General features: G+C 40.2%; 1 protein-coding gene across 1 annotated transcript; it reads left to right on the top strand.

The window, feature by feature from the left end:
* The first annotated feature begins 14,785 nt into the window (after positions 1 to 14,785).
* Positions 14,786 to 15,715, top strand: LOC123948663 (olfactory receptor 4S1). The gene has a single exon (XM_046015850.1). It carries the CDS (start codon positions 14,786 to 14,788, stop codon positions 15,713 to 15,715), a length of 930 nt encoding a protein of 309 aa, XP_045871806.1.
* The last annotated feature ends 530 nt before the right edge of the window (positions 15,716 to 16,245 follow it).

The following is a 16,245-nucleotide window of genomic DNA, read 5'->3' as shown; positions in this document are numbered from 1 at the left end:
ATTTTTATTTTTTTATTTATTTTTAAAGATTTTATTTATTTATTTGACAGACAGAGATCACAAGTAGGCAGAGAGAGAGGAGGAAGCAGGCTCCCTGCTGAGCAGAGAGTCCGATGTGGGGCTCGATCCCAGGACCCTGAGATCAAGACCTGAGCCGAAAGTAGAGGCTTTAACCCACTGAGCCACCCAGGTGCCCCTTTTTAGTGATTTTTAAAATTGAATCCTATTTCCACTTGCTGGGGTGTGTCATAGTGGTGGTATTAAAATCTCTAGCTATTATTGTGGAATTATATACAGATTTCTTTCAGCCCAAGAAAAAAAACACTGCAGATGAGAGAATGGCATATCAGAGATCTTAAGCCACTTGTTAAAGGTTATATATCTCCAGGTGGCAAAGTCAGCATTTAAACAAGACATCTTGGCTCCTTAGTTCATACTTTAAAGCAACCTATAATGTTGCCCCTTGTCTGTCCTATGTTCCTCACAGGGCAGAAATGCTTTTCAAAACATTATGTTAACATAAGGCAAGAGTCAAAGGTCTAGTTTAGTTTAAATTTGTCTCTGTTACTTAAAAAAAAAAAAACAATAAAAAATCCATTCCTATTGAATACCAGCTACTTATATTTCTATATTTCCATATAACATATATTTAATACATCCTCAAATAGATGGCATAAAACCATATCCTTTGTATAGTAACTGCTTAATAACTACTGTTGAATGAATGAATTTGGGTTGATTCAGCATAGAAATCCAAAGTCGCAATAAAAACAGTAGCTCCCTTGGCCTGTCAAGTTTGAACCACTAAGTTAATGTGACAAGGGGGAATGGCTGTCCCTATGCCCCACTCCTCTAATTGGGATGCAGTGCCCCTGGGGTCTCATTAGCAAGCCTCAAGGTACTCTTGCAAACCATGAATGTGCTCTTGCTTCCGAAGAGGAGCTTACGTCTGGCAATAGCTTTGGCTGGAGTGATTTCACATGTGCTTCCCTGAACCTTCTGTGTTTAAAAATTTACTGCAGTCTTTCACTTCTCTGACTTCTTGACTTCTTGATGTCCGCGGCTCCACTGAAGCGAGTGGAGCTCACTAAGGTCTGTTCTCATGGAGTCTTGGTGTTCTGGGGCTCTCTGGCAGGAATAAGCCTGAACTGTCCAAGGATCCTTACAGAAAACAGGTGTCCTCCCTGGCGTTGCTCTCTCTGTTTTGTTCTCAGTGTCCAGGTATCAGTCCTGCTACCTGCCTTTGAATGCATCAAGTGTGAGTTGATCGATTTTTTTCTTTAATCTCTGGAATCCTTCTCCATCAGCCATTTTCTTGTTCACCCTTTAGCTGCTGAGGACGCGTCATCTCTGGGTGATCAGATGCTCCTACTTTCCAAGTCAGGAGTGTTGTCTAGTGATTAAGAAGGTGCTTTTGAACCCTGGTTTGCATTGCTGGCTCTGGCCCTTACTAGTGCAAGAATGTGACCAAGTCACTCATTCACTCTGACCCTCATTTTCCTCATTTGAAAACATAGGAGCAATCACAGTAGTGCCTCAGAGTGATGTGTTGATTAAGTGAGATGATGCCTTTAAATCACGTTGTGTAGGGCCTGGCATACAGATCTGCTCTATTGATGCAAACACACTGTATACCGCTATGGTTACTATTCCCTCTGCCCAGAGGATGCCTCAACACAAATCTTACTCCTTAGAGGCTTGCTATATGACTGCCCAGACCATGGTGGGGTTACTGCTCATGGCCCAGGAGAGTGCAGGGGTCAAAGTCCACAGAGCTGGCCGGCTTCCCCAGCCTTTCAAACAGTCTCTCCTGGTATGTGATCCCTGACACCACTTAACTCTTTGGAGATGGAGCAATTCCAGGGTGTGTTTGACTGAGGTGCAGTCTTGGCACCCTTTTCCTGAAGCCCAGGCCCACCTGGCAAGGTGTTCTCCCCTATAAATGAATTCTCTGATACCTGAAGCATGAAAGACTCTTTTTTTTTTTTTTAAAGATTTTATTTATTTATTTGTCAGAGAGAGAGAGAGAGAGAGCGCACAGGCTGACAGAGTGGCAGAGGGAGAAGCAGGCTCCCTGCAGAGCAAGGAACCCGATGTGGGACTCGATCCCAGGACACTGGGATCATGACCTGAACTGAAGGCAGCTGCTTAACCAACTGAGCCACCCAGGCGTCCCAGCATGAAAGACTCTTAAAAGATTTATTTATGGGGCACCTGGGTGGCTCAGTCGGTTAAGCAGCTGCCTTCGGCTCAGGTCATGATACCAGGGTCCTGGGATCGAGTTCCGCATCAGGCTCCTTACTCAGTAGGAGGCCTGCTTTTCCCTCTCCCTCTGCCTGCGGCTCCCCGTTTGTGCTTGCGCTTGCGCGCTCTCTCTCTCTGTCAAATAAATAAATAAAATCTTTAAAAAAGATTTATTTACATTTTAATCTTTGAAAGTAGGAATGTTTCTAGGTTGCATTATAAACTTCCCTTCTCTTTCAAGACAGACAATGAATCTGAAAACTGGTAAGGGATCCCATTCAGTGTAAGGCTTTGCAAACATGTAACATGGACCTCTAACCCCCAACCAACCCCAGACAAAGCAGTGAGAAGAATTAGTAATGACAGAAAGCTACCTACTTGCTTTTTCTATTTTTTAAAAAAATATTTTATTTATTTATTTCAAGAGAGAAAGAAAGAGTGCAAACGTGAGTGAGCATGAGCAGGGGGAAGGGCAAAGGTAGAGGGAGAGAGAGAATTTTTTTTTTTTTTTAGATTTTATTTATTTATTTGACTGAGAGAGAGAGAGAGAGATCACAAGTAGGCAGAGAGGCAGGCAGAGACAAAGAGGGAAGCAGGCTCCCTGCTGAACAGAGAGCCTGATGTGGGGCGCAATCCCAGGATGCTGAGATCATGACCTGAGTGGAAGGCAGAGGCTTTAACCCAGTGAGCCACCCCGGCACCCCGAGAGAGGATATCCTTTTTTAAAAATTTTTAAATTTTTTAATAATCTTTCATTTTTTAATTAACATATAATGTATTATTAGCCCCAGGGGTACAGGTCTGTGAATCGCCAGGTTTACACACTTCACAGCACTCACCATAGCACATACCTTCCCCAGTGTCCATAACCCCCACACCCTCTCCCCCACCCCGCCCCCGCAACCCTCAGTTTGTTTTGTGAGATTAAGGGTCTATTATGGTTTGTCTCCCTCCCGATGCCATCTTGTTTCATTTCTTCTTTTTCTACCCCCAAGACCCCCATGTTGCCTCTCAACTTCAAATATCAGGGAGATCATATGATAATTGTCTTTCTCTGATTGACTTATTTCGCTTAGCATAATACCCTCTAGTTCCATCCATGTCATCGCAAATGGCAAGATTTCATTTCTTTTGATGGCTGCATAGAATTCCATTGTATACATATACCTCCTCTTCTTTATCCATTCATCTGTTGATGGACATCTAGATTCTTTCCATAGTTTGGCTATTGTGGACATTGCTGCTATAAACATTCGGGTGCATGTGCCCCTTTGGATCACTACATTTGTATCTTTAGGGTAAATACCCAGTAGTGCAATTGCTGAGTCGTAGGGTAGCTATATTTTCAACTTTTTGAGGAACTTCCATGCTGTTTTCCAGAGTGGTTGCACCAGCTTGCATTCCCACCAGAACTGTAGGAGGGTTCCCCTTCCAAGGGAGGGAGTCTTAAACAGAACCCATGCTGAGCAGGGCGCCTGAAGTGGGGCTTGATCTCAAGACCCCAAGATCATGACCTGAGACAAAATCAAGAGTTGGATGCCCAACCAACTGAGCCACCTGGGAGCTGCTATTTTTTTTTTAACTCATTAAATATTGATTATCATTGTCAGTGAAATTAATTTGTTTGGTGCATATCTGTATTTCCAGCTTAGAATCACAGCACTTAATCCAGCTGTTTTATGTATAGTTAAGGAAATACAACACCAAGCAGAGAGAGGGAGTTGTTCGAGGCCATTCAGCTACCGGTGAAAAAGTTGAGACTAAAACTGAGGTCTTTTGGCTCCCAGACCAGTGTCTTTTTCATGGTGACATACTACGTTCTTTGGGCAATGTTAAGTCCTCTGTGAATCTCTGAAGTTTTTCAGTAGTAGAAGGCCAGGGAAGGAAGGAAAGTGTAGCACGCCAGCATTGCAAGGGGAGGAGCCGGAGGAGAGCCCTGCAGGAGGGATAGGGGAGAGTTCTCTGATAAGATGATTTACAGTGTCTCCCAGACTGCACTGTAGTTCCACTTGTTGGTAGAACTTGCAAACACTAATTTTTTGAGCTTCCTTTTCCTCATCTCTAAAGTGAGCATATTGTAATAGTTACCTTAAAGGTTGTGGTGACCATGAACTGGGAGAAGCTGTGAAGCTCATGGACCGAGTCTGGCCTCCAGCAGCTCTGCAATGGTGATGGGGACATGATAGCAGGAGGGGGGATCCCTTACACTCTCCATCATCCTGATTCATATCCTCACCAACTACGAGGTCCAAGGGTATGTTGATGGTTTAAGGATGGCATGAGGGTATGAGAGAGGAGTAATTTAGTAAGTATGTAAGTAAATAAGATACGTATGAGAGAGAAGGAAACAAGGACAGAAATGGGTATAAACTTGGGCAAATTACTTAATCTCTCTAAGCCTCACTTTCCTTATTTGTAAAATGGGGCTAAGAATGGTAAATACATAAGAATGTTTTGAGGATGAAATAACATAAGCCATATATTATTTTATTATTGTATAATGCAAATCATGAAAGTGAAGCACAGATGATGATGAAGATTTTCCCTGGGAAAATCTAGGTCAGAATAGAATCTCTTGAATGGAAGGAAAGGGAGGATAAGTCATGTTGTGGAGAAGCATGTTGTTTGCTCTTTAAACTTGGAGGGATTGGTTTTAAGAATCAGTGGCTGAGCACCTTACCTTGTCCATTAGGTATCCCTAGTTTTATGATTCTTTGTATTTGATATTTAATAAAAAAAGTTTTGAAATAAATGGAAATTGGCAAGAACCTTGGAAATAAATCCTATGGCATTGCCCTTGTAAACCAGTCCTCTACCAGAGTCTGACCAGCGGCCTTTGAGATCTAGTAATGCTTGATATATAGTGAGCACCTGTTAAGTGCCGGGCACTGTGCTATTTCTACCTTATCTCACAGTATTTACCCTAGGTGATCTGTATTACTATCTGCACCTGACATATGAGGGAATTATCTTTCTGAGAGGTCAGGTGACTTGCCCAATGTCATTTGCCTATGCATTCACTTACTTATTCACGTATTTCTTTGCTCAACATGCTTTCATGATTTTTCCAGGTCTGCCTCTGGTCTATCCCAGCTGGGGTAGACATTTACATGGAACCTCACAGTTTCTATATAACTAAATGCTTTCTATAGACAGTATTTTAACTATGGCAGAAAGAGGGTGTTATGGGTATTGGTTATGACAATGCATGACCTTGAGAAAATAACTGTATTTTAGATCCTGCCTATGTAAAATGAAGGAATAAATAAAGTGCATTTTTTTAAAGGTAATTGTGTTGATTTAAAATAATATATGCAAGGAACCAAGTCTGTCTGGAACGTTAGTATCAGTTAACATGAGCTCAATGAAATAAGATTACTAGCAGTGTGAAATCCTGTATATGTATAGGTTGTTACCCTTATTTTCTACTTCTATAGCTATTATTTATTCATTCATTTAATGAAAAAATATGAATTTAGAACTATTATGTGCCAGGCATATTCTAAACACTTGAGATATATTAGATAACCAAACAGACAGTAAGCCCTGCTTCATGCAACTCATGTTCTAGTAGAGGATGAAGACAATAAAATAAATATAATAAGTAAATTGATTATATAATATGTGCAATGGAAGCAATATGTGCAATGGAAGGAAGAAAAAGTGGAGCAGAATAAGGAACATTGGGAGTGCTGAGATGTTGCAGTTTTGAACAGGGTGATCAAATAGGTGTCTTGAGAAAGTGTGATTTGCACAAAGACTTCAGGGATGTAAGAGAGTTAGCCAATGAATATTTTTTTTAAAGATTTTATTTATTTATTTGACAGCCAGAGATCACAAGTAGGCAGAGAGGCAGGCAGAGAGAGGAGGAAGCAGGCTCCTGCTGAGCAGAGAGCCCGATGCGGGGCTCGATCCCAGGATCCTGGGATCATGACCTGAGCCGAAGGCAGAGGCTTTAACCCACTGAGCCACCCAGGCGCCCCGCCAATGAATATTTAAGGGAAGAATGTCCTGGGTAGAAGGAACAACCAGAGCAAAGATTCCAAGGTGACAGCATGCCTGGTGTGTTTAATGAATATTATGGAGGCCAGTGTGCTTGAAACGAGGGAACGGAAGGGAGAGCCGGAGGAGATGAGATCAGAGAGGCAGTGGGGATGGGCCCATGTAGGGCACTGTGCATCGTGGTGGAGGTCCTGGATTTTACTCTGAATGGAAGGGCACCCATGGAGGGGCTTGGAGGGAGTGCTCCAGCTGTCATGAGGAGAGCAGACTTGGGGAGCAGAATGTGGTAGAGGACAATTAAGGGAACCAACTAGGAAGGAAGGGAGAGGTGGTTGTGGCTCAGAGCAGGGAGGAAGCTGTGGACATGGTAGAAGGAGATTCTCATTACATTGTGAAGGCAAAGACAAAATGAGTCTTAACTGAATAGATGTGAGATGTGAGAAAAGAGGAAACAAGGATGACTCCCAGATTTTTAGGCTGACCATTCAGAAAGGCATGGTCACATCAATGGAGATAGAAGTCTGTCAGAAGAATATGTTTTCTGGGAGAGTGCAGATGTTCCTTTTGGACATGTTGAGGTACACAGGGCAGGTATTTATTCATTAGTTTATTTTACAAACACACCTGAACTCACTATGTGAGTGCATATTGTGTGCAGACATTGAACATTATCTATACACAAGTGGTCAGAAGCCTTGTTATCAAGCAACTGAGAGTCTGGTGGGGGCACATAAATCAACAATTAGAGCAAAACATCATCATGACAGTGTGCCCCAGAAGCAGTGGAACACAGAGGAATTGACGGGTATCTTTATCTTTTTAAACCTTTTTTTTTTTCTTTTTGGAAATTTCACCACTTTTATTTCTTTAAATTTGAACCATCTTTCATGCATTCTGTTCTTCCTTCTGGGACTTCTTTTGTATTGAAGAATAGTGGACAGACATACAGTGTTACATTAGTTTTAGGTGTACAACTCAGTAAATCAAGAATTCTGTGTATTACATAATGCACACCATAATCATAGTCACCAGGTGGAAACATACAACCTTGTTACACTATCAACTAATTAATTAATTTTTATTTGAGTATAGTTGACACATGATGTTACATTAGTTTCTGGTGTACAACTTAGTGATTTGACAAGTTTATACATTAAGCTATGTTTGCTACAAATACAGCTAACCATTTATCCCATTATATCACTACTACAATATCATTTGCTGTTTTCTTTATTCTCTGCTTTTTATTCCTGTGACTTACTCATTCCATAACTGAGGCCTGTGTCTCCTCTCCTCTTCACCCATTTTACCGAAATCTCTATCACCTTCCTCTTTGACAACGATTAGTTTGTTCTCTGTATTTATATTTCTGATTCTGCTTTTTGTTCAATTATTTTGTTTTAGATTCCATATATGAGCACAGTCTTATGGTTTTTGTCATTCTCAGTCTAATTTCACTTAGCATAATATCCTCTAGGTCCATCCATGTTGTCTCAAATGGCATGATCTCATCCTTTTTTATGGCTGTGTAACAGTACGTGTGTGTGTGTGTGTGTGTGTGTGTTTCACATTTTTCTTATCCATTCATCTTCTGATGGGCACTTAAGTATCCTCTGTGTTTTGGGTTTTGTAAATAAACTGAAATAAACATAGGGGTGCATGTATCTTTTTGAGTTAGAGTTTTCATTTTCCCTGGGTAAATACCCAATAGTGGAATTTTTGGATCAAATGGTATTTCTATTTTTAATTTTTGGAGGAAACTCTATACTGTTTTTCACAGTGGTTGTACTATTTTACATTTCCACCAAAAGTGCAGGAAGGTTCCTTTTTCTCCACATCCTTGCCAAAACTTGCTGTTTCTTATCTTTCTTGATTTTAGCCATTCTAACAGATGTGAGGTGATATCTCATGGTTGTGATTTGCATTTCCCTGATGATTAGTGATATTGAGCATCTTTTCATGTGTTTATTGGCCATCTTGCATATCTTCTTTGGAAAAATGTCTGTTCAGGTTCTCTGCCCACTTTATTTATTTATTTATTTATTTATTATTTATTTTTGGTGTTGAGTTGTAGAAGTTCTTTATATATTTTGCACATTAACCCTTTATGGATATATCACTTGCAAATACCTTATCCTATTCAGTAGGTTGTCTTTTTGTTTTGTTGATGGTTTCTTTCACTGTTCAAATGCCTTTTATTTTCATTGTAGTCCCACTAGGTTACTTTTACTTCATTCTCCCTTCCCTTAGGAGATGTAGCTAGAAAAATGTCACTCTGGTCAATGTCAGAGAAATTATTGCCTGTGTTCTCTTGTAGGATTTATATGGTTTTGGGTCTCATGTTTAGGTCTTTAATCCGTTTAGACTTTATTTTTTGTGTATGGTGTTAGAAAGTAGTCCAATTTTATTCTTTTATGTGTAGCTGTCCAGTTTTCCCAGCACCATTTTTTGAAAAGTCTGTCTTTATTGTGTATATTTGTCTCTCCTTTGTCATAGATTAATTGACCACATTAATGTGGGTTTACTTCTGAACTCTCTGCTCTGTTCCATTGATCTATGTGTCTGTATTTGTATCAGTACCATACTGTTTTGATTACTACAGCTTTGCAGTACTTATTGAAATCTGGAAGTGTGATGCCTCCAGCTTCTTTCTCAGGATTGCTTTGGCTATTTGAGCTCTTTTGTGGTTCCATACAAATTTTAGTTTTATTTGTTCTAGCTTTGTGAAAAATGCTGTTGGTATTTTGATAAGGGTTGCATTGAATCTGTAGATTGCTTTGTGTACTTCGGGCATTTTACCAATATTAATTCTTCCAACCCATGAGTATGGAATATCTTTCCATCTGTTTGTGTCATCTTCAATTTCTTTCATCGGTGTTTTATAGTTTTTGGAATACAGGTCTTTCTCCTCTTTAAGTTTATTTCCAGTATTTTATTCTTTTTGGTGTATAATTGTAAATGGTATTTTTAAAATTTCTCTTTCTGCAACTTCGTTGTTAGTGTACAGAAATGCTACTGGTTTCTGGGTATTAATTTTTTATCTTGCCACCTTGCTGACTTTATTTATTATTTAGAGTAGTTTTTTGGTGGTGTCTTTACAATTTTCTATGTATAGTATCATGTTATCTACAGATAGTGACAGTTTAACTTTTTTTTTTACTGATATGGATGCCCCTTCCCCCCTCACTCCCTCCCTCCATTCCTTTCCTTCCTTCTTCTTCCTTCCCTCTCTTTCCTTCTTCCTCCCTCCCACCCTCTCTCCCTTCCTCCCTCCCTCCCTTCCTCTCTTTCCCCCTTCCTTCCTTCCTTCTTCCCTTTTCCCTCCCTTCCTCCTCCACCTCCCTCCCTCCTTCCTCCCTTCCTCCCTTCCTTCCTTCTTTCCTTCCTTCATCTGATTGCTGTGGCTAGGACTTCTAGTACTGTAGTCAATAAATGTGGCAAGAGTGGACGTCCTTGTTCTTGTTCCTGACCTTAGAGGGAAAACACTCAGTTTTTCACCATTGAGTATGATGTTAATTGTGAGTTTTTCATATTTGCCCTTTATTATGTTGAGGTGTGTGGTATGTTCTCTCTCTTCCTATTTTGTTTTGAGGTTTTCTTTTTTATTTTGTTTTGTTTTTTTTGGTTATTGTCATGAATGGATGTTGAATCTTGTCAAATGCGTTTTCTGTGTCTTTTGGGATGATCATCTGATTTTTATCCTTTGTTTTATTGATGCAGTGTATGATGTTGACAGTTTTGTGAATATTAAACCATCTTTGCATCCTTGGAATAAATCCCACCTGACTGTGGCAAATGATCTTTCTTTTTACTGTATTGTCAGATTTGGTTTGCTAATATTTTCCATCTATATTCATCAGGGATATTGGCCTATAGTTTTCTTTTTGGATGGTGTCTTTGGTTTTGTTATCAGGGTAATGCTGGCCTCATAGCATGTATTTGGAAGCTTTCTTTCCTCTTCTATTTTTTGAAATAGTTTGAGGAGAATAGAGATTAACTCCTCCTTATTTATTTATTTTTCGAGAGAGAGAGAGAGAAAATGAGTGGTGGGGAGGGGAAGAGGGAGAGAGAAAATCCAAAGCAGGCTCCATGCCCAGTGTGGAACTCCATGCAGGGCTTGATCTCACGACCCTGAGATCATGACACGAGTCAAAATCAAGAGTAAGACACTTTAACTGAGCCACCCAGGTGCCCCTAAATCTCCTTTAAATGTTTGGTAGAAATTCACTGTGAACCCATATTACCCCACACTTTTATTTTTTGTTTTTGTTTTTGTTTTTTTTTTTAGTAGTTTTTTGATTACCAATTCAATTTTGTTACTTGTAATTGGTCTATTCAGATTTTCTATTTCTTCCTGGTTCAGTTTTGGAAGATTGTGTATTTCTAGGAATTTATCCATTTCTTCTAGGTTGTCCAGTTTTTTTGGCATATAATTTTTTACAGTATTCTCTTATAATCATTTGTATTTCTGTGGTGTCATTTTTACTTCTCTCTCATTTCTGGTTTTACTTATTTGGGTCCTTTCCCTTTTTTCTTGATAAGTCTGGCTAGGGGTTGGCAATTGTGGTTATCTTTTCAAAGAACCAGCTCTTGGTTTCATTGTTTGTTTTTTGTTTTTGTCTCTATGTCATTTATTTCTGCTCTTCTCTTTATTATTTCCTTTGTTCTGCTCACTTTGGGTTTTGTTTGTTCTTTTTCTAGTTCCTTTAGGTATAAGATTAGATTGTTCATTTGTTTTTTTTTCTTGTTTCTTGAGGTAGACCTGTATTGCTATATATTTCCCTCTTAGAACTGCTTTCACTGTGTCCTAGAGATTTTGGACTGTTGTGTTTTCTTCTTCATTTCTCTCCATTTTTTAAAAAATTTCTCCTTTGACACCTTCAGTGACCCATTGGTTGTTTAGTATCATTTTGTTTAGTCTCTAGGTTTTTTTTGTGTGTGTGTGTATATTTTTCCAGTTTTTCTTTTCCTTGTGATTTATTCTAGTTTCATAGTGTTATGGTCATAAAAGATGCATGCTATTATTTAATCTTCTTAAATTTATTGAGGCTTGTTTTGTGGCTGAATATGTGATCTATTCTGAAGAATGTTCCCTGTGCACTTCAACATAGTGTGTATGCTGTGCACCCGAATGTTTATAGCAGCAATATCCACAATAGCCAAACTATGGAAAGAACTGAGATGTCCATCAACAGATGAATGGATAAAGAAGAGGTGGTATATATATACAATGGAATACTATGCAGCCATCAAAAGAAATGAAATCTTGCCATTTGCGATGACGTGGATGGAACTAGAGGGTATTATGCTTAGTGAAATAAGTCAATCAGAGAAAGACAACTATCATATGATCTCCCTGATATGAGGAAGTTGAGAGGCAATGTGGGGGGTTTAGGGGGTAGGAAAGGAATAAATGAAACAAGATGGGATTGGGAGGGAGACAAACCATAAGAGACTCTTGATTCACAAAACAAACAGGGTTGCCAGGGGGAGGGGAGTAGGGAGAGGATGGTGGAATTATGGACATTGGGGAGGGTATGTGCTATGGTGAGTGCTGTGAAGTGTGTTAACCTGGCGATGCGCAGACCTGTACCCCTGGGGCTAATAATACATTATATGTTAGTAAAAAAATAAAAAATTAAAAAAAATAGTGTGTATGCTATTGTTTTTGGATGAAATGTTCTGTATATATCTGTTAAGTACATCTGGTCCAGTGTATCATTCAAAGACATTGTTTCCTTATTGATTGTCTGTGTGGATGATCGTCTATTGATGTAAGTGGAGTATTGAGGTCCCCTACTATTATTGTATTACCATCATTTTCTCTCCTTACATCCATTAATATTTGCTTCATGTGCTTAGCTGCTTCAGTGATGGGTGTGTATATATTTACAATTGTATCCTCCTGTTGGATTGATCCCTTTATCATGATGTAATGCCTTTCTTTGTCTCTTGTTACCACCTTTGTTTTGATGTATTTTGTCTGATATAAGTATTGCCTCATGGCTTTTTTTTTTCACTTCCATTTGCATGATGAATATTTTCCCATCCCTTCATTTTCAGTTTGTATGTGTCTTTAGGTCTGAGGGGAGTTTCTTGTTGGCAGCATATAGATGTATCTTGTTTTTTTAATCCATCCCACCACTCTATGTCTTTTGATCGGTGCATTTAGCCATTTACATTCAAAGTAATTATTGATAGCTATGTAATTATTGCTATTTTTAAAATTTGTTTTCATAGTTCTTTGTTGCTTTCATTTTCTCTTGCTTTTTCTTTGTGATTGATGAATAGCTATAGTGTTTTGTTTGGCTTTCTTTTTATTTTTTGTGTCTGTGTCATCGGTTTTGGGTTTGTGGTTATCATGAAATTCATATATCACATCCTATATATCATAGTAAATAGCAGTGCATATTAATTTGAAAGTCATTTAAATTCAAACACATTTTATATTTATTTAATTTATTTCACTTTATTTTATTTTTTAACTTAAATTCAATTAGCCAACAGAGAGTACATCATTAATTTCAGATGTAGAGTTCAGTAATTCATCAGTTCACATTCTATATTAAAAAAAAACCCAGAAAAAGGATAAATCTTTTTCTTTTTCACATTTCTTCCCTTTTCACTTCCTTCTCCACATTTTTTTAAAAAGGGATTTTATTTATTTATTTGACAGCGAGAGACACAGCAACGAGGGAACACAAGCAGGGGGAGTGGGAGAGGAAGAAGCAGGCTTCCCTCTGAGCAGGGAGCCTGATGCAGGGTTCCATCCCAGGAACCTGGGATCATAACCTGAGCAGAAAGCAGACATTTAATGACTGAGCCACGCAGCCTCCCCCTTCTCCACATTTTATACAGAGCTGTCATATGTTACATCTTTTTATTCATAGTCTTTAAATATCTAATATGGCCATTTTTTTCCCCTTAAAAAAAAAGAAAAAGAAGCCGCTTTAACATTTCTTGAAAGGCTACTTTAGTGATGATAAACTCCTTTATCTTTTGTTCCTTGAGAAAGTTTTGGGTCAATCTGGTTTGATCTGGCTTATTGTGGCTTTGTTTTGGAATGATGCCAGGACTGGCCTCTGACTTTCCCAGTACCTGATGTACTTTACTGGCGATGATTTCTTTACCAGCCTCCAGGTGTTTTTTCTAACCTAATTAACTGCCTCTAACACTAACTGTTCTTTTATTTATTTATTTTACTTATTATTATTATCTTTTATGATGTTATGTTAGTCACCATACAGTACATCATTAGTTTTTTAAACCATGGAATTTTTTTCTGTGCCCAAGGACAGAAGGATCTGTTCTCAGGCCTTTAGAACTATTCCTCTCCTCTCCTGCTTAGAGCATCAGGGGTGGGGTTCTCTTTGTAACCACATCTCCATCTCTCTTGCTGTCCTCTTGCCAATCTACCTTTGGTTGTTTAGTAGCTGTTCAGTCAGCCCCCAGCTCTTCTGGAATAGTTCTATTAATAGGTATAATTTGGTGCAATTGGTGGAGGATGTGGGTTCCGTCTTCCTAGGTCACCATGGAAGTCTGCTTTTTTTTTAAACTTTGAAACAGAGGTCCTGAAAAGTTAATTGATTTGCCAAAGTTCACAGTTAGTATATAGCACAGCTGGGACCTTGTGATAGTGTGGTTTGTAATTAGAACTGTGTCTTTGGTCTTTGTCTCCATTTGTATAGCACACAGCTTCTAAAACTCTTGAATTTCCTGACTGGTGAGAGGTAAGGGTGTCTTTCATTATGCTAATGAGGTGACCTTTGGAATGCCCTTAGGTCATCTAAGGATCAGGGCTGGTTGCCTGGGGAACCAACTCTGTGACAGCAAGGTTGGTACTTTCAATTCCCTCCCTGGAAGGGGGGGGTGGCGGGAAGGAAGGGGGACTAATGTTTGAATGATGGCTGATGGCCAATGAATCACTCATGCCTAAGTAAGGAAGCCTTCATAAAAAAACCCAAAGGATGGGGTTTGGAGAGCTTCCAGGTTGGTGAACAGGTGGAGATTTGGGGACAGTGAACTCAGAGAGCATGGAAGCTCCATGCCCTTACCACAAACCTTGCCTTATGGATCTCTCATCTGGCAATTCCTGAGTTATATCCTTTTATAATACATCTTTTTCTGAATTCTGTGAGCTTCTCTAGCAAATTAACCTAACCCAAGGAATGTGGTCATTGGAGTCTTTGATCTAGAGCCATTAGGTCAGAAGCCCAGGTGATAACTTAGGTTGCAACTGGCATTTGCAGTGCGGGGCAGGGTCGGATCTTTTCGGCCTGAATTCTTAACCTGTGGGATTTGAAGCTATCTCCAGATACATAGTGTCAGAATTGAATTGAATTGTAGGACAGCCAGATGGTTTCTGAGAATTGCTTGTAGGTGTGGGAACTCTTCTCCCTGCATTGCAGTTTGGTATCAGAGTCATTATTAGACCTGAATACAGTTTTCTGATTCTCTAGATTTGGGAAACTTTCTTATGTCACACAATTTGTGTCTTTGCAGAGCTAAGTACTTTGTCGGCGCTCAGGGCAGAGAAGCCATGGGAATCAAGAACAACGTGACTGAATTTGTGTTGTTCGGCCTTTTCCAGAGTAGGGAAATGCAGCACGTGTGCTTTGTGGTCTTCTCCCTCTTCCACGTGCTCACTGTCCTGGGGAACATTCTGGTCATCATCACCATCAATGCCAGCAAGACCCTCAACGCTCCCATGTATTTCTTCCTCACCCACCTGTCTTTTGCCGACATGTGCTATCCATCTGCTACCACACCCAAGATGATTGCTGACACTTTCGTGGTGCGCAAGACCATCTCCTTCAATGGCTGCATGACCCAGCTCTTTTCTGCTCACTTCTTTGGTGGCACTGAGATCTTCCTCCTCACAGCTATGGCCTATGACCGCTACGTGGCCATCTGTAGGCCCCTGCACTACACGACCATCATGGATCGGTGGAAGTGTGGCCTGCTGGCTGGGGCCTCCTGGGTGGCTGGCTTTGGGCATTCCATTTTACAGACCCTTCTCACAGTCCAGCTGCCCTTTTGTGGGCCCAATGAGATCGACAACTTCTTCTGTGATGTTCATCCCTTGCTGAAGCTGGCCTGTGCAGACACTTACGTGGTGGGGCTCATTGTGGTGGCCAACAGTGGCATGATCTCCTTGGTGTCCTTTATCATCCTTATTATCTCCTATGTGGTCATCTTATTGAACCTGAGAAGCCGGTCATCTGAGGGCCGGCGCAAGGCTCTGTCCACATGTGGCTCACACATCATCACTGTCCTTTTGGTCCTTGTGCCCCCCATGTTCATGTACATTCGTCCCTCCACCACCCTGGCTGCTGACAAGCTTGTCATCCTCTTTAACATTGTCATGCCACCTTTGCTGAACCCTCTGATCTACACGTTGAGGAACAATGAAGTGAAAAATGCCATGAGGAAGCTGTTTAGAGTAGAGGGGAGCATGGGGGAGAATTGATAGTCCAAGGAATCTAATCCATCCTGGAACCTGGGAAACTTCCCATTTTGTAGTGTTAGGGTATGGAGTCGACCACCCCTCAATTAGACAGAGAACACTCTAGATAATGCAAGTCACACAGCGAGGTTTATTTCCAGCTAGCTGGGGTCCAGGTATCTGCCCGGCACAGTGGGTTTCAACAAGGACCCTGAGCACTCAAAGCCAAGGGTTTATGTAGCATTTTCAAGGCACTTTTTCATAGCTACATACATATCTTGTGCCCCACTTTGACAGTTTAACTTTGTTTAACTTTTTGCCACCCCAGCGTCACCCTGGGCGGTTAAGTGAGATTTAGGTTTAGAAGAAATTTAACTTTATTTACATTTCCTTCTGCCTTAGCCTCCTTCAGTTTTATGGTGGGGAGGGCGCCCTTAGGCCTCAAGGAACTGAGCTATTTGTCTCTGGAAATTGGGCTATTGAGAAGATAGCTTCTTTGCTGTAAATCACTAGGACATTTGTAAACCAAGGGAGACTCTTGTCTTGCAGGATTG

This window comes from Meles meles, chromosome 8 (assembly GCF_922984935.1).
Source record: "Meles meles chromosome 8, mMelMel3.1 paternal haplotype, whole genome shotgun sequence".
NCBI lineage: Eukaryota > Metazoa > Chordata > Mammalia > Carnivora > Mustelidae > Meles > Meles meles.
Note: the sequence above shows the minus strand (reverse complement) of the source record. Positions and strands in the feature narration are given on the sequence as shown.

Excerpts from the sequence above, each read along its gene's own strand:
- LOC123948663 (XM_046015850.1), top strand. The coding sequence starts at position 14,786 with ATGGGAATCAAGAACAACGTGACTGAATTTGTGTTGTTCGGCCTTTTC.